The sequence below is a fragment of the Ovis aries genome, chromosome 20 (assembly GCF_016772045.2).
Source record: "Ovis aries strain OAR_USU_Benz2616 breed Rambouillet chromosome 20, ARS-UI_Ramb_v3.0, whole genome shotgun sequence".
Classification (NCBI taxonomy): domain Eukaryota; kingdom Metazoa; phylum Chordata; class Mammalia; order Artiodactyla; family Bovidae; genus Ovis; species Ovis aries.
The window spans coordinates 42512206-42531141 of record NC_056073.1 but is presented as its reverse complement, the minus strand read 5'-3'; the positions used below and the strand labels follow the sequence as shown (position 1 = coordinate 42531141).

Genomic DNA, 18936 nt, shown 5'->3' with positions numbered 1-18936 from the left:
TATACCAGATCAAGTTCTTTATTGAAATGAATCAGAGAGCAAGTGGGGAAGGAGGCAGATATTGGGATTTTGCAGGTGGATGAGATCAGAAGAACGGATTCCAGTATAACTCACCTCATTGTCCAGAAGATCTGATTACTGCAGATATCTTTCTTCTTATAATTCCCTTGTCCCAGTCTTATTTCTCATCTTCCTTTCCTATGAGAGACTTTTAAATCTTTGAAGATAGATAATATTCCCTTTATCCAGTGGTTTGTCCCTTTCAGGCTAATAATTTCATTGATCATGTATTGAGATGGTTTCTAGACCCTTTTCTGTCTTAGTCTTGTTCTCCGAAAATTACTCTGAATCTGTTTTGATTTGAGTGAAGATTCTTCCGTTACCCTAACCTGTGCCTGATGACACTAAAGTCACTTTAGTTAGTTACAGTGCTTGGTGGCTCTTCAGCCGCTAAGTCGTGTCCAGCTCTTCGTGACCCCACGGACTGAGCATGCCAGGCTTCCTCGTTCTCCACTATCTCCCAGAGTTTGCCCAAACACATATCCACTGAGTCAGTGATGGTATCTAATCATCTCACCCTCTGTCGCCTCTTTCTCCTCCTGCCCTCAGTCTTTCCTACGGTCTTTTCCAGTGAGCCACTCATTGGCATCAGGTGGCCAAAGTATTGGAGCTTCAGCTTTGGCATCAGTCCTTCCAACGAATAGTTAGGGTTGATTTCCTTTAGGATTGACTAGTTTGATCTCCTTTCAGTCTAAGGGACTCTCAAGAGTCTTGTTCAACACCACAGTTCAAAAGTATCCGTTCTTTAGCACTCAGCTTTCTTTATGGGCCAGCTCTCACATCCATACATGACTACTGGAAAAACCAGAGCTTTGACTAGATGGATCTTTGTAAGCAAAGTGATGTGGTGCTGGCTCACTAGATTTGGGGGAGGCAACTGGAGACCATCTTCTGTGTTTATCAAAGTTACTGGGCGGCTTGGCCAGGCTGGAGGCAGTTCCTGCATCACGACTAAGTACATGGGCTCCAGAATCTAAACGCCGGGTTTCAGTCTGAGAGATCACACTTCCTTTTGCCTTTGATTCATCTTTAGAACAGGGTTAATAATAATACCACCAACCTCGATAGGGTTGTTCATGAGGAACAAATGACAATCGGTCCACGTCAGTCGTCTTATTACATAGCATACAGTAAATGTCTGTAAATAAATGATAGTGAAAGTTAAGCAAAATTCTGCTAAGCTGCTACTGCTAAGTCACTTCAGTTGTGTCTGACTCTGTGCGACCCCATAGACGGCAGCCCACCAGGCTCCCCCATTCCCTGGCACTCTCCAGGCAAGAACACTGGAGTGGGTTGCCATTTCCTTCAATGCATGGAAGTGAAAAGTGAAAGTGAAGTCACTCAGTCGTGTCCGACCCTCAGCGACCCCATGGACTGCAGCCTTCCAGGCTCCTCTGTCCATGGGATTTTCCAGGCGGGAGTACTGGAGTGGGGTGCCATTGCCTTCTCCAACACACAAAGTCAACCTTGAGTGCCCCTAGAAGGCATATTGCAGATTGATCCAATCTCGTTGGAAATTTTGAGTTGGTGTCCCAGCGTTAGATCATCTTTGTTTATTTTCTCTTCACTGGTGAGTCAGACCGTTTCTGAAGGTGACTCCACAGGGTGGCCCCAGGGCCTCCTTCCACAGCAGCGTGGTTGCCTCCCAGGTCCACCCCTTCTGTCCTAGTTCTCTTTCTTCGACAGGGACTGAGGCGTGAGCCTGGCCAGGAGCCTCACTGTCAGCTGCTTTTCCTCCCCGCAAGGAAAGAGCTTGAGCCCATCCCAGGGGAGCTGGGGAGGATGGTGGTGGATGTGGTGTGAGAGGCCCTGCTCCCACTGCTGCTGCCCACCCGTGATACCCCTGCCCTGGCGGGGATGGAGAGGTGCTGCTGGGGCACATGGTGAGCCTGCCCAGTGAGTCAGGGACAGCAGGCCGCCGCTACGCCCAGCCCTGCTCAGAGTGCCCCATCCTGCCCCGGGAGCCAGGAGCCGCTGAGCATCCAGACCTTGGTGACCGTGGTGCTGCAGGAGGTCCTCTGGGTCTCTTTCCCTCCCTCCTCCACCTCCAGTGTTCCTGGAGCTCCTTACCCTCAAAATCTTCAGAGCTTGCTGCCCTGCTGGTGGTACCGCCCTGCACGAAACATAAAGGGTGCTGCCCTCAGAGTGGCTTGGAGTCTGCTGGGAGCACACACTGGGCGGCCAGTACCTGTAAGGGTGCAGGAGGTGGGGGCGTCCCAGGGAGCAGGGCAGGGGGTCCACCGGTGGGCTTCTCTGGAGAGCTGCATTCAAACTGAAATGAACTGGGAGAAGATGGGGAAAAGAATGAGTGAATGAATATGCTAGGCATATTAAAGGAAGGAGTGATACTCCAAGCTGGGCGATGAGATTTTTAATAAGAAAAGGCAGGAAGTTGACAGTTATTCGCCAGGTTTTTAGAGGACCAATCACAGAGAATAAGGGAAATGACAGAAGATTGTCATCTGGCGTAAGGAGAGCCTAGGAACCTTTGGAGAGAATACAGGAGATCTTTTTAAAACATCAGGCTGGCCGCTGTTCCAAGCGGTTTACTCATGTGCTCCATGAAGAAAAACCCTGCAGGTGAGATCGTCTGCTGATGTCCTGGTCAACCCTCTAATTCCATGTCATGAAATTAACCCTAATGTGAATATTTTTAGAAATGGAATGGCTTTCCCAGAGGAGTTGTATATCTGTGTTAATTATAGATAGTCCAGACCAACAATGACCAACCAGACCCAGAAAGGCTTCCAGAACCATCTTGAACTCTTATTAATGAGGACAATAATAATGTAAAATTATTACTCAGTAAAATACTGAGTACTGCATACATTAGCTAGGGATTACATTACTGCCTGTCCAGATTATTGAAAAAGGGACAGTTTCAACATTGGACAGAAGAAATTGAAATCAGTAACCCCCCCAAAAAAAATCCCTTCGATCTTCATTAATTCTATTATTCTATCATTATCTATAGACTTTTCAAAGATCACAGTTCGTTTACAATCAGTATTAAAACATTTCGAGGTGACAATTACTTTTCTTTATGTGGCCTCCAGGGTCATGGGAAAAGAATAACTCTTGGTCCTGAACTAGATGGGCCCTTGGGTTTCTTCTGGCTTTATCAGTCTGACATAATTACTGCACGAATTTCTGTCAGAGTTTCCACCTGCGAGTCGGAGCGTTCATGTGATGGTGAGCAGGTATGCCTTGGTACCAAGCAAAAATGAACCTAGAATACCCGTGTTATCTGATTTGTGAAGTGGCGTTTATTTGAAGAAGTTTGGTATTTTGCTCATCGTTTAGCAAATGGCATATATTTTCAAATGAAATGTGTTTCCAGGGAAAGCATCTCTTTCTTACACTGATGACCATCTCTTCAAAATCTTTTGCGATTCTGGTGAGACATTTGTCTCTGACCCTTTGAGGCCAGAGTTATCAATCTCTTACTTTAGGCCAGTACTTCAGTTTTACAGCATATATTTATCATCTGTAAGTGGCTGCATGTAGATCATGTTTTGCAGTATAATTGCTATTTTAAGGGGTAGGATGAGATTTCAGAGCAAGGTAATGTCACTTTGAGCAAGACAAATCCTTTCCTGCAAGGCTGGTGAGCCAGCTGGTCAGAGGAAGGTTAAAATGAGACTAGATGATTCATTAACATCTTTCGAAGTCTTAAAGGGATTTAAAAAAGGAAGTATGTTTTTCAGAAGTGAATCTGCGACTGAATTTTCTTATGTGTGCCTCAGTAGAAATCTCACCCTTGCCTGATGATAAAGTAACGATTCTTTGATCCTCTTGGAAACCATTTATCCAGAAAGATTGTGCAGGCCAAAGTTATTGAAAAGGCTAAAGGAAGTGTTTCAATAAACTAATGGATAATATCCATAATGATTGGTTTATGATAAACTGCTGAGCTTTAAGTACATCCCTTGCTGAAACAGCAACTACCGATATTGACGTTTACAAGTCGTTGCTCTCCGCTCTTGCAGCAGCCTGGGTTTGGTAGAAGGATTTCTCCATTTACCTGATGAGGAACTGAAAAGGCAAAATGCTCTACGAATGAGTGGCTCAGCTGGGACCCAAACATGGTCCTCCCTCCAGGTCTCGCCCTCCTGACCCCACATCCAGACAAGCATGACCTGGGATGTTGGCTGACGTCTAGGGACAAAGTCATGTGGAAGAGCCACCGCTGTCTGGTTCCTCCGTGAGAGATGAAGAATGCTCTCGGTCAGACTCTGGGTGTCACATGGTTTTATTCACCACATCCTGACCCCAGACACCATCTCAGAAATGTGGGTCATTGGTCCCTGCTGCTGCTGCTTCTAAGTCACTTCAGTCGTGTCCGACTCTGTGCGACCCCAGAGATGGCAGCCCACCAGGCTCCCCCGTCCCTGGGATCCTCCAGGCAAGAACACTGGAGTGGGTTGCCATTTCCTTCTCCAATGCATGAAAGGGAAAAGTGAAAGTGAAGTCACTCAGTCGTGTCTGGCTCTTAGCGACCCCGTGGACTGCAGCCTTCCAGGCTCCTCCATCCATGGGATTTTCCAGGCAGGAGTACTGAAGTGGGGTGCGATTGCCTTCTCTCCATTGGTCCCTAGAAGGACAGAAAAAGGGATGTAAATGCATTCATTTGCATTCATTACCACCACTGGAGAAAAAGACTGAAAACACATTCTCCACTCAGGAAAGCTCAGTCCCCTGCTCTGTATATAGAATGGCATCATTTCCTGCTGACTAAAGTCCAACAGAAACACAAGATCTCCAGTGTCGAGTTGCTTATCTTAGAAGGCTGTGATAAGCACCACGATGCGTGGTTGCTTTCCTCCGGGGAAGCTGATTAACTGTTTTCTAGGGTGTTAGTCAGAGAAGGCAGTGGCACCCCACTCCAGTACTCTTGCCTGGAAAATCCCATGGACGGAGGAGCCTGGTGGGCTGCCATCTATGAGTTTGCACAGAGTCAGACACGACTGAAGTGACTTAGCAGCAGCCGCAGTAGGATGTTAGTGGTTACTTCTGTCATCTTCCAGCCTCAGGCACTGCAATCTGTAGCATAATTTCTCACACGTTTTTGGGCTCCAAGAAGAAACGTCCTACTGAAAACTCTCTCTGAAAATTCTCTTTATGACTCTGTGCAGTCTGAATGACAAAAGCCGTTCCTGTTGAAGTTTGATGTCATTTTCAGCATCCTATTGGAGGGGAATAAATTTTCTCTGTCCTTTCAGGACGTTAATGTCATCGTCTTTTTTTTTTTTTTTTCCCTTTGGCATTTTAACAATGGTTGCATATGAAATCAGATGCCAGAAAGCAATGTCCCTTTATGACACATTTTTCCTTAAAAATAGTGGTGAAATGATTCCCAGGTATTTTCAGGGAAGATGAAGGATTTAAAATAGTCAGTGATTTTTAATTTCAAAACCTGCCCCTGATTTCCTAGGAGAGTATCAAAGGTGCTTGATGGCGGGTAATCCCATGCCCAGGATTATTCACAGAGCTCCATATGCATCTCCCTATTCATGTGATTGAGATACAGTGATGGTTATTAAGCTCCCTTGAAAGGGGGCCAGCTATGTAATGACCCTGGTTGTCACGGATGTCTTGGCATGCATTTCTTAAAGAATTATTAAAAATAAGCTGCCTCTCCCTCACCCAGTCATGAACAGGAAAGGTGAAACAGTCTCAGTTTTCAAAGTCTGTGGATTTCTTAGAAACATGTGACTGTTTAAGTGATAGGAAAGAGTGATGAGTGGGATGGGGGCCTGATGGGGTGCCATTGTGTTCTTTGTCTTTTTTACACTTGGCTGCAGCAGGGCTTGGTCATGGCACACGAGGTCTTCAGTCTTTGTTGTGGCATGTGAGGTCTTTACTTGCATCATGAGAACTCTTGGCTGTGGCATGGGGGATTTAGTTCCCTGACCAGGGATTGAACTCAGGCCCCCTGTGTTGGAAGTGTGAAGTTTTAGCCACTGGACCATCAGGGAAGCTCCCTGTGCTCTCAGTTTACGTGTCTCCTATTTGGCTTGCTGTTGTTCCATCACTAAATCATGTCTGACTCTCTGCAACCCCATGGACTGTAGCCCACCAGGCTCCTCTGTCTGTGGGATTTCCCAGGCAAGGATACTTAGTGGAGTGGGTTGTTGCTTCCTTCTCCAGGGGATCTTCCTGACCCAGGGATTGAACCCACATCTCCTGCATCTGCAGGCAGATGCTTTACCACTGAGCCACCAGGGAAGCCCCCTACTTCTTTCAGTAGCCCGCTTGGAGAGTTGGATTTCCCAAAAAGAAGACTGGCTCAGTGTTGTTTTGGATGGAGATAGCACCAAGGGGAGAAGAGACAGCTTTGGACTTCCCTGACATGTCGCGGGGACAGAGTGAAGGCGAAGAGAGTTTGCAGCGCGTGCTTTTTACTGACTTAGGACTGCCGTTTTACTCTCAAGCTTCCTGAATCCTATTTTCGTGTGTCTCTGAATGGCAGGCCTCCTATTTTAGGTAAACTTCTGTTTGTTCCTCCTGGCTTATTCAGTTGTTTCCTGAAGGAAGGTATTCAGGCACTTCCATCCTCTGGGGAGAAAGTGAGGACAAAGCAAAGTGGACATCCTCCCAGGCTTCCCTTTCACTGGAGGAGGCAGGTGATGCGCCTGTGAATGTGTTAGATGCTGTGTACCCACATCTGTCCACTGGAGGAGGTACGAAGCAGGGGAGTGAGCATCGCCTACGATAGTGGCGCCCTTCCATCCTCCGGGAGCTGCACCCTCACTGCAGCAACAAGAAACCCACTGCATCTCTTCTTCTTACTCGTAACACGTCTCAGGAGAGTTACATCATTTGGAGCCTTCGAGATGAGGGAACAGAATCTCTTTTTTCCGCCCCTGGAGAATAATGTAGGCCCTTTGGTGTTAATATCAATTCATTGTAGAATGTCACATGAGAAGAAACCTCCTGGCCCAACTAGCTCACCATACAAAGCAGCCTGAAACTCTGAACAATCTTACTGAAGGGGCCTGAGAGCCTGTGAGCGTAGAGTTGGGAAAAATGTGGTGGAAAAATAAGCTCTCTGTTATACCTTCTGTGCTCACATTGTCCTGGGTACCCTGGCCTCCTTCCTTGCACAGATCTCTCTGCCTTATCTCTCTGCATTAACTTCTTAAGAACCCTAGTTCGCTATTTCCACATCTTTAATTCTCTGTTCATAGGACACTTTCTCTACACAGGAAGACTATCTAAGGGTCAAGGATGATTATTTGAGTGAATTAAATGATGGGAACTGTATTATGACTACTCTGATTCCTAGAGACTTCAAATATTTGATTGACTTTTCCATCAGTTCCTAAAATGTGGACAAAAACGAGGCTAGGATATGAAGAGAATGATAATCAGCCTCTGTCTTTGAAAGGCTTGTAGTCATTGGGGGCAGGGAGTAAATGCTTAGATATGTGATTATAATATAACCCGACAGGTGCTTAAAAAGAGGTTGGAACAGAGGCTGTGGATACAGAAGGGGCTGGTTTCCACTGAAAAATCAGGAAAGGCTGCTCAAAAGAAACGGCATCAGGGCTCTCCCTGAGGTTGGGTGGGCTGCTGCAGCCAAACGCTGAGGGCCTAGTTCTGCGGTGCAGTGATGGCAGGAGAGCTCACAGTTCAGTTCAGTCGCTCAGTCATGTCCGCCTCTGCGACCCCATGGACTGCAGCTCACCAGGCCTCCCTGTCCTTCACCAATTCCCAGATCTTGCTCAAACTCATGTCCATCAAGTCGGTGATGCCGTCCAACCATCTCACCTCTGTCGTCCCCTTCTCCTCCTGCCTTCAATCTTTCCCATTTTCTGGGTCTTTTCCAATAAGTCAGTTCTTCACATCAGGTGGCCAAAGTATTGGAGCTTCAGCTACAGCATCAGTCCTTCCAATGAATATTCAGGGTTGATTTCCTTTAGGATTGATTGGTTGGCTCTCCTTGCATGCAGTCCAAGGAACTCTCTAGAGTCTTCTCCAACACCACAGTTCAAAAGCATCAATTCTTTGGCCCTCAGCTTTCTTTACAGTTGAACTCTCACATCCGTACATAACTACTGGAAAAACCATAGCTTTGACTAGATGGGCATTTGTTAGCAAAGTAATGTCTCTGCTTTTTAATATGCTGTCTAGGTTGGTCATAGCTTTTCTTCCAAGGAGCGTCTTTCAATTTCATGGCTGCAGTCACCATCTGCAGTGATTTTAGAGCCCAAGAAAATAAAGTCTGTCACTATTTCCATTGTTTCTCTGTCTATTTGCCATGAAATGATGGGATCAGATACCATGATCTTAGTTTTTTGAATGTTGAGTTTTAAGCCGGCTTTTTAACTCTCCTCTTTCACCCTCATCAAGAGGCTCTTTAGTTCCTCTTCCTTTCTGCCATTAGGGTGGTGTCATCTGCATATCTGAGGTTACTGATATTTCTCCCGGCAATCTTGATTCCAGTTTGTGTTTCATCCAGCCTGGCATTTCACATGATGTACTCTCCATATAAGTTAAATAAGCAGGGTGACAATATTCAGCCTTGACATACTCCTTTCCCAATTTAGAACCAGCCCATTGTTCCATGTCCCGTTCTAACTGACAATATAGAAAAAGCGAGAGAATTCCAGGAAAACATCTGTCTCTGCTTCATTGACCATGCCAATGTCTTTCACTGTGTGGATCACAATAAACTGTGGAAAATTCTTAAGGAGATGGGATTATCAGACCACCTGCCTCCTGAGAAATCTGTATGCAGGTCAAGAAGCAACATTTGGAACCAGACAGTGTGCTTTGGAAGCCAAATGGCCTCTGTGGCTGGAACTTGGGGTACATGGTAAAGAACAGTAACAAATCAGATTGGAAGGAATGAGGGCCACAGATGGCAAGGCACCCCCTTGTCGGATTCCAGAGGGTGAGGTTTGTCCAGTTGACAATGAGACCCTTGAAAGGTCTTTTAACTGAGGGAATGTCATGTTCAGACCTGTCTGACAGCAGCAAAGAGTTGTGTGGGTGGTGGTGAGAAGGAGAGAAAGTTCTGAAAAAAGCAAATCTTGAAGCCATTGCAGGGCTCTGCTGCTGCCCAGGTGACATCAGTGCGAGACCAGGCTCTACCAGCCCTACTGTCTGAGCTCAGTAAGGCCTGCACCCCTCTCGCTGTGACCGTGCCCGGCGGCCTCACGTTACCTTTCTGAAATTGGAGTATAACAGTAATTCTGATCTCACAGGGTGGCTGTGAGGCTTACATGGATTTATTCTGGTGCTGTGTGAGCATTGAAAGCATCAGCTCTCATCACCGTTACAGGCAGTGGCCCAGGAAGAGTTAGGGAGACTCCCTCTATGAGGTCAGGGTGAAGGGCTCCATGGTTACCTCGAGTGTTAGTTAGCTCCTTAATTGCTCACCTGGAGGAAAAACAGTGACACAACCCAGGTGTGATTTTTCTCTTCTGTGTATGTTCACCTACTTTAATGACACTGTGTTTACCACGTTGACATCCCTGGTGGCTCAGACGGTAAAGCATCTGTCTACAATGCGGGAGACCCGGGTTCAATCCCTAGGTTGGGAAGATCCCCTGGAGAAGGCAATAGCAATCCACTCCAGCACTCTTGCCTGGAAAATCCCATGGACAGAGGAGCCTGGTAGGCTACAGCCCATGGGGTCGCAAAGAGTCAGACACGACTGAGCGACTTCACTTTCACTTTACCATGTTATCACCATGGAGTGTAAATTCAGGTTCGACAAGAGAATTTCACAAGTACAACAAAGCATTCTGTGTATATCAAAGTTCCTACAAAGTGTTAGTCGCTCAGTTGTGTCCAATTCTGTGCGACTCCGTGGACTATAGCCTGCCAGGCTCCTCTGTCCATGGAATTCTCCAGGCAAGAATACTGGAATGGGTAACCAATCCCTTCTCCAGCAGATCTTCCCGACCCAGAGATCGAACCCAGGTCTCCCCCCATTGCAGGCAGATTCTTTACCATCTGCGCCACTTGGGAAACCCAAAATCTGTATAATGTCTGACCAAACTAGCTTGCTCATAAATCACTTCCATTATAGGCAATTTATTTATTTGATGATTCTTTTAGAGAAAATAAGTATACTGCACACATTTTAAAAGTGCTTTTCATTTACCTTTCATTAGCACTTAAAATACATGTTTCTATTTCAAAATGAGATCCATTTGACTTGGGAGCAAATTCAGTGCTTAATCCCCAGAGTGTTGACCTGAGTGGTCTAGAATAGATCTGCTTACATGAGTCAGCTTTGCCTCAGGAACGTTGACAGGTACTCCAGAAGGTGTGGGGACTCTTTCAGGCTGCTAGAGTATCATTTTGTAACTCACCCATCTGGGCCACATAACAAGCCAAACTGCTTCCCTCCGATGGGTTCAGAGCACCTGTGTTAACAGGGTAACTGCTTTGGGACCACAGCAGGAGCAGAGATAATGCACTCAGCCAAACTGTCCCGATGTCAGATGGCTGGTACCGCCCCCAGCGTGCCACCCTGATACACAGCAGGTCAAGGGATCTGAGCAGTTCACCCTTCAGTGAATACTGCAGATTCCTGAGCACTAATACCCAGGCTGCATTAGAGGAGACTCATGTGGTACAACTCTGAGGATGCGGCAGGTAGCGGAGCTGTCTGCATACTCTAGACCAGGGATCGAACCCCGGTCTCCTGCATTGCAGGAGATTCTTTACCGTCTGAGCCACCAGGGAAGCCCTATACTCTAGGACACTAGTTCCCAAATGGGCAGCTTTTCCCCCCAGAGGACATTGGACCATATCTGATGATACTCGGGGTTGTCACCACCAGAGGAGATGCCACTAGCATCTAGTGGGTAGAGACCAGGTTTGCTGCTAGACATCCTACAATACACAGGACAACCCCCTACCACAAAGAAGGACCCAGGCCAAAAGGTCAACCATGCCAAGATTGATTTAATCAAAATGTGGTGTGTGTGTGTATATATATATATATATGCACACATCATTGGTGGTACCTTAATGGAGTTTAAGACAAGCTTTTTAAAAGTTTTAATTGTTGTTATTATTGTTTTTGTTCAGTCACTATGCCGCATCTGACTCTCTGTGACCCCGTGGACTATAGCCCACCAGGCTCCTCTGTCTTCCACTATCTCCCGGAGTTTGCTCAAATTCATGTCCATTGAATTGGCGATGTTATCTAACCATCTCATCCTCTGCTGTCTCCTTCTCCTTTTGCCTTCAGACTTTCCCAGCATCACTGTCTTTTCCAGTGAGTTGGCTCTTCGCATCAGGTGGCCAAAGTATTGGAGCTTCAGCATCAGTTCAGTTCAGTCGCTCAGTCTTATCTGACTCTTTGTGACCCCATGGACTGTAGCACGCCAGGCTTCCCTGTCCATCACCAACTCCCAGAGCTTGCTCAAACTCATGTCCATCGAGTCAGTGATGTTGTCCAACCGTCTCATCCTCTGTCGTCCCCTTCTCCTCCTACCTTCAATCTTTCCCAGCATCGGAGTCTTTTCCAATTAGTCAATTCTTCATATCAGGTGGCCAGAGTATTGGAGTTTCAGCTTCAGCATCAGTCCTTCCAATGAATATTCAGGGTTGATTTCCTTTGCGATTGATTGGTTTGATCTCCTTGCTAGTCCAAGGGACTCTCAAGAGTCTTCTCCAGCACCACAGTTTGAACCAGTTCTTCGGCACTTAGCCTTCTTTATGGTTCAATTCTCACATCCATACATGGCTACTAGAAAAACCATAGCTTTGACTAGATGGACTTTTGTCAGCAAAGCAATATCTCTGCTTTTTAATACACTGTCTAGGTTGGTCATAGCTTTCCTTCCAAGGAGCAAGCCTGCTCTGATTTCATGGCTGCAGTCACTGTCCACAGTGATTTTGGAGCCCAAGAAAATAAAAACTGTCATTGCTTCCAGTGTTTCCCCTTCTATTTGCCATGAAGTGATGGGACCAGATGCTATGATCTTCATTTTTTGCATGTTGAGTTTTAAGCCAGCTTTTTCACTCTCCTCTTTCACCCTCATCAAGAGGCTCTTTAGCTCTTCACTTTCTGCCATAAGGGTGATGTCATCTGCATATCAGGTCATTGATATTTCTCTGGTCAGTCTTGATTCCAGCTTCTGATTCATCCAGCCAGGCATCTCACATGGCGTACCTACGCTATTGCCTTCCACTCTTCCCCAGTAACATATTGGACACCTTCCAACTGGGGGGTGGGGGGAGGCTCGTCTTCCAGCGTCGTATCTTTTTGCCTTATCATACTGTTCATGGGATTCTCTCAGCAAGAACACTGGTTTGCTATTCCCTCCTCCAGTGGTCCACATTTTGTGAGAATTCTCCACTGTGACCTGTCCATCTTGGATGGCTCTGCATGGCATGTCTCATAGCTTCATTGAGTTAAGCAAGTCCCTTCACCACGACAAGACTGTGATCCTTGAAGGGGAAAATGCTCCTTGGCAGCAGTGGGATTCGAACCTATGCCCCCAAACAACCTGATGCCTTAATCCAGCACCTTAGACCACTAGACCATGCTACCCAGTGCCATGTAAAGTTTTAATAGGTGCATATTTATTTTAACATAAGTTGTAAACACATAATTAACATAAAACTAGTGGACTTCAAATATAGCTCACACAGAAAAGCTAAGGGGTGAGGGATGATCAGTTCAGTTCAGTCGCTCAGTCATGTCCGACTCTTTGCAACCCCATGGACTGCAGCACGCCAGGCTTCCCTGTCCATCACCAGAGCTTGCTCAAACTCATGTACATTGAGTCAGTGATGCCATCCAACCATCTCATCCTCTGTTGTCCCCTTATGATAGAGGTTAGAAATATTCATTTGGATCAGGGGTCAGGAAACTCTTTCTGTAAAGAACTGAACAGTTGGTACTTCCCTGATGGTTCAGGGGTTGAGACTTCATGCTTCCAATGCAGGGGGCATGGGTTTTATTCCTAGGCTTCCCTGGTGGCTCAGAGGTTAAAGCGTCTGCCTGGAATGTGGGAGACCTGGGTTCCATCCCTGGATCGGGAAGATCCCCTGGAGAAGGAAATGGCAACCCACTCCAGTACTCTTGCCTGGAGAATCCCATGGAGGGAGGAGCCTGGTAGGCTACAGTCCATAGGGTCACAAAGAGTCAGACAGGACTGAGCAACTTCACTTCACTTCAGGGAACTAAGATCTCACATGCTGCACAACCACCGGGTTGGGGGCTGCCGGTGTGGGGAATGGATACTGAAGATATGAGGCTCTATTACAGCTTCTCAACACTGCCATTCTGGTGCAAAGGTCGTTGTGACAATAGGTAAACACTCGAGTCCTTTCCCCGTCCTGACCATTCTAAACCCAGCGTCTAAGACGTATCCTTTAAACTCAATGCCCTGTGACCTGACCGTGACAGGAGAGGGGACACTATTATTTACCCTGGTTAGTAACATCTAAAACATTTACAGAGTCACGATGTGTGTTTGGTACACGTGTTGTTGACAGAGCGTGATGTTTCCTCCGCCTTGCGTGCATATTTGTGCATGGTTAGTAGGGTTTGCGTTCAACCAAAATACACAATCTTACAAGTATCACAATTCAGTGTTTGGATACAGCATATTGAAACAGAGCAAGTTCAAATTCTAACTGGCTCCTTGACCACCTGTGCCATCATGGGCTTATTAATTACCCTCTCAGAGCCTCCATTTCCTGCTTATTAAAAGGAGGATAACTGACACCTCTCCTGCAGGGTTGTTATTAACAAGGTAGTGAGATACTGGATGTGGAAGTCTGCAGCACAGTGGGTGACACATTCAATAACTGTTCGCTTTTTGCTTTTCTGCCTCAGTTCTCCCACATATTTGACTTGGTCATTAAGCCATTACTAAAAGTGCCAGTCAGGTCAGGGGCATGTATAGCTCTGCAGTACACTAAAAATACTCCCTGAAAATTAAGGACTGATCTCTTCACTAATACTTTTGAGTATGACTCATCAGCCATTTTAAATGCACCTAAATGTCAGGGATTCCAGCCCAGCAAAGACAATCAGCACTGACCGAGTGCTCGTTTACTGTCAGCCACGGTGCCAGGCACCTGCTGCAGATGTGAAGAGGGCACAGTCCCTGCCCCTGCAGACATCTAGCACTTGGCTGGCGGGGGCAACTCCTCCCCATCCAGTAAGCAAATGGATGTTCCCAGTTTTCAAAATTGTGGAATCTCCCGAGAACCTGGGCAAAGTGTTGCCTCAGATGAGTATTGAAAGGTAGACAGAGATGAGCAAGGTGAAGGTGAGGTGGGAGCACATCCCAGGCCAGGAGTGTGCACTGCGTAGTTGCATGTGAAGGAGGTGAATTGTGTGGGGACAAGGGTAGGGGGACAAGGCTGGGGCAGACGATACGAGGTATTACACGTCAGGCTGTGCTTAAACTGCTGCTTCCAGGCTAATGGTTCTCTCTCCTCTGGCAGTGAGACCTTTTATTTAGTTAGAGCACATCTTCTAAGTGACCACACCATTCCAGAAGGTTTTTCCCTTCCTGCCCTTGGCCATCAGAGGTGGAGGCAAGATGTAATAAGAAGCTACGTTTCAGTTAATTTAGTTCTTTGTTATGAATGGTATAGCCTGCGGTGTGGATTTTTTGACAACTTTTCTGTATCAGTCTTGGAGCACTGGTTTTGTAGACTAGGAAGACACTCAGGGTTCTAACAGACGAGATAGCCACATCTGAGTTTCCAAAAGCTGTCCTGGAGAACAGACTGATATGGATAATGTCTAGAAACCACTTGGAGGGCCCTTTTTAGAAATAACAAGTATGGGGCTCCTTTGAGGCCCTGCTGGTGGGGCACACATGCACCAGGCCTGCTAAAAAGATAGGATTTACCCAGTTTCATCCAAGGAAACAGGCTCAGAAAAGTTAACAGTCTGCCCACAGTCAGAAGAGAGCAGATGCTGACACCACCAGGTCACTCTGGGGTCCCAGCACGTTGAGCTGGAGGTGAGAAATGGGACTCAAATTGCCCCGTAGACCTTTCGCTTCCGAGTGCAGGACAGCCAGGGTTTTAAAAGGTATTCCCAGGCATTTATACGACACCTTAGCCGGAATGAATGCCCTCTTTTCTTTCTTTTTAAACAGCTCTGAGCAGCGGGTCCCCTGTTCTGCTTCTTACCACAGCTCTGGTTTGCACTCGGGTGACAGTGTCACAAAAGCAGGGCCTCTGGGCCTTCCGGATATCAGACAAGTGCCAACTGTTGTGATTGAATGTGATGACAATAAAGAAAATGTGCCTCATGAGTCAGACTACGAAGACTCTTCTTGCCTGTACACAAGAGAAGAGGAGGAGGAGGAGGAAGAGGATGAGGATGACGACAGTTCATTGTATACCAGTAGGTACTTCTAAACTCTTGGGGCGTGGCGGGTGCAGGGGAGCATGGCGGGCGCGGGTGGGCGGGGCATGGCGGGCACGGGGGCGTGGCATGGCGGGGGCAGGGGCGGGGCGGGGGGGTTGTGGTGGGAGCGAGGAGCTGCTCACCTCTGTAGATTCAAATCTGAGGTCCAGTGTTATTTATTCATTAGTAAAATGAAAGGGTAAGGGTCTTCTGAAGAACATCACAACTCTAGAAACTGCAGCACCATGCTGCCATCTCTTACCTCTTTAGATGTTCTTTCTCTGATTGCTTCCTGTGGGGTGCCATGTGCAGTGTTGTGCTTAGTCGCTTAGTCGTGTCGGACTCCTTGTGACCCCCGAACAGTAGCCCACCAGGCTCCTCTGTCCATGGGGATTCTCCAGGCAAGAATACTGGAGTGGGTTGCCATGCCCTCCTCCAGAGGAGCTTCCCAACCCAGAGATCGAATCCAGGCCTCCTGCATTGCAGGCAGATTCTTTGCCATCTGAGCCACCAGGGAAAGCCCCATCCAAAAAAAAAAAAAAAAAGCAAAGAGAAGAAAGCACTTTAAAATTCAGTTCCAGTCTACAGAATACACTAAAGTACTAACTGTTGTATATGGAACAAATTCATTTTTAAGCATACCTCAACCACTTCAGAAGTCCTGAATTTAAATTTCTTCTCTAAGGCCTTTCAGTGTGCTAAGAAGGGAAAAAACTAAGAAAGCAAAGTTCAAAATCTGTCATTCTGGGTACAAAAAATGAATGTTTCAATTGAATGAATATTGACTGATATTTGATCAACCTTTAATGCATGAACTTAAATAATGGCAAACTTTTACTGTGTGCCTGACAATAGACTAAGATTTCATTCTTATCTACATCTCACAACCCCCAGGGGCATAAATTCCTTTTATGGGGGAGGTTGGGGGAGGGGGGTTCGTCGGTGCGGGGCGGAAGGAAATGAAGCAGCCAGGAGCTTGCCCAGAGCTTCACATCTGCTAAGAGGCAGCGCTGAGAGCTGAAGCTGCCTGGGCCTTACTCCAAAGCCCATGTTCTAAAACCAGCAGCAGAAGAAAGAAGACAAGCACTTACTATGCAGAATCCAAAGGGATCCCCCAAACTTGGTGCTTCCCAGGCCTTTCCTCTTGTCTCACATACTGGGCTTCAGGTAGCAAACTAAACTTGAGAACCGGAAACAGTGCTGCTGTTGAGGAGAGAACCACAAAGGGGCAGCCACGGGCCCATGCTGTCCAGCCTCTGCCCATCACTTTCTGCCCAGATGACGGAGCATTTTATATCAGGGTTTCCCAGCCTCAGCACTCGTAACATCTTGGGCCAGATGACTGATTGTCATGGCAGCTGCCCTGTGCATCGTAGGGTGTTGCATAGCCTCTACCCACTGGATACCAGTAGCAGCCTCCCCATCAGACCCCAGTTTGACAACCAAAAATGTCTCTAGACTTTGCCAAATGTCCCCTGGGGGGCAAAAATCTCTCCTGGTTGAGAAGCATGGATTTATTCCAGATGGAAGGTGCTCAGAACCTCCTGTGTTGAAAAGCAGTGCCCAAATATTGCCTTTCCATGAGCTTGTTCTCCCTCCCACCCGACGCTGACCCCAAGTTGCCCAGCCTTACCTTGCTCCGCACCCCCAGCCCCACTGTAGCTGATCTCTCTTTGTGATTCCCTGGCTTATCACACATCATCTCTGAGCCTTCATACAGGCAGATGCACTCCAGCCGGCTGCCTGTCAGTCTCATGTATCCTGCACATGCCAGCCCCTCGTCCTCCGTCCTTCACAGTCTGCTTTATGCTGCATAGTCTGTCCTGGCCTCCTTTGTGATGTTCCCACCAGGTGGGGAGTTCCTGGGGAAGCAGAGATCCCGTCACAGATTGCCCATGTGCTCCTCACGTGCCCAGCACACTAAGAGGCAGACAGGACATGCCGATGGCAGAAACTATGAAAGTGACATACAGTCACTTTCCTCCTTGGACTGAGGTCTTGACCTCTCTCAGGAGTTCGGCTATTATATCCGTCTCCCTGTCTTGCACCCTGTGGGCCACAGCTGACTCTAGGGGAGCCCGGACCTCAGATTGGCAATGACTTTATTAACTCATCTCTCCCCTCCTGCAGGCTCCCTGGCCATGAAGGTGTGCAGGAAGGACTCCTTAGCCATCAAGCTCAGCAACAGGCCCTCCAAGCGAGAGCTGGAAGAAAAGAACATCCTCCCCCGGCAGACGGATGAGGAGCGACTGGAGCTGCGACAGCAGATTGGCACCAAGCTCACCAGGTAGGTCAGTGGCTTCCTTGGACTGTTTGAGGTGTACTCGAAATCTCATTCTCTTTGAAAAGCCTATGACCATGTTTGCGGTCCTCATGGAGTGAGCACAATGTAAAACATAATTTTATCCTGATGGTTTTAATAGCATAAAAATATAACATGGCACTCTAAGAATAATCCCAAATTGGAGGAAGGGAGCAGAAACAAGTAAAATGATGTCTAGTGTTAAGGCTGTTGTTGTTTAGTCACTAAGTCATGTGTGACTCTTTGCAACCCTGTGGACTGCAGCCCGCCAGGCTTCCCAGTCTTTCACTGTCTCCCAGAACTTGCTCAGACTCATGTCCATTGAGTCACTGATGCCATCCAACCATCTCATCCTCTGTTGTCCCCTTCTCCTCCTGCCCTCAGTCTTTCCCAGCATCAGGGTCTTTTCCAGTGACTTGGCCCTTCACATCCGGTGACTGTAGCACTGGAGCTTCAGCATCAGTCCTTCCAATGAATATTCAGGATTGATTTTCTTTGGATTGACTGGTTTGATCTCCTTGCAGTTGAAGGGATTCTCTAGAGTCTTCTCCAGCACCACAATTCATAAGCATCAATTCTTTGACACTCAGCCTTCTTTATGGTCCAACTCTCACATCTGTACGTGAGTTTCCACCTAAAAATGCAAAAATAGTATTCTTCTAAAAATGTTTTCTCATTGATGCTATTGGTCAGACTCTCCTAAACCTCAGTCATTTGAATGCTTTGATAATGAATAACTATTTCAACTAACCGTTATTTGAGAGGTGTGGGCTGCCCTTCAGACATGAACACAATCAGCTGGGTGTGTGTTGCTCTGCCTTATGTATACAGACTCGGGGCAGGTACAGAGAATCGGGGCCAACTTGGCCATCCACTGGGGTATGTGGTAGATGAAATAGAGCTGGAACTTAAATTTATTTTACATCATTCTTCTTTTGAGTCAATCATGTCTGTATTATACATATATACCATGCTGCTGCTAAGTCGCTTCAGTCATGGCCAACTCTGTGCGACCCCATAGACGGCAGCCCATCAGACTCCCCCGTCCCTGGGATTCTCCAGGCAAGAACACTGGAGTGGGTTGCCATTTCCTTCTCCAGTGCATGAAAGTGAAAAGTGAAAGTAAAGTCCTTCAGTCATGTCCGATTCTTTGTGACTCCATGGACTGCAGCCTACCAGGCTCCTCCATCCATGGGATTTTCCAGGCAAGAGTACTGGAGTG

General features: G+C 47.1%; 1 protein-coding gene across 10 annotated transcripts in view; it reads left to right on the top strand.

Moving 5' to 3' along the window:
• Positions 1 to 18936, top strand: part of PHACTR1 (phosphatase and actin regulator 1) — a 522692-nt gene that overhangs the window by 465849 nt on the left and 37907 nt on the right. For 8 of the 10 annotated variants that reach the window (XR_006057296.2, XR_009597749.1, XM_042237252.2 and 5 more), the window contains 2 exons: positions 15159 to 15409; positions 17543 to 17699. Coding sequence is in view for 8 of the 10 variants with exons in the window: in XM_042237252.2 (XP_042093186.1) it covers positions 15159 to 15409; positions 17543 to 17699 (408 nt within the window). In the remaining 2 variants the exon portion in view is untranslated. The remainder of the gene's footprint in view (positions 1 to 15158; positions 15410 to 17542; positions 17700 to 18936) is intronic. The other 2 variants (XM_042237253.2, XM_042237250.2) reach the window with 1 other exon arrangement.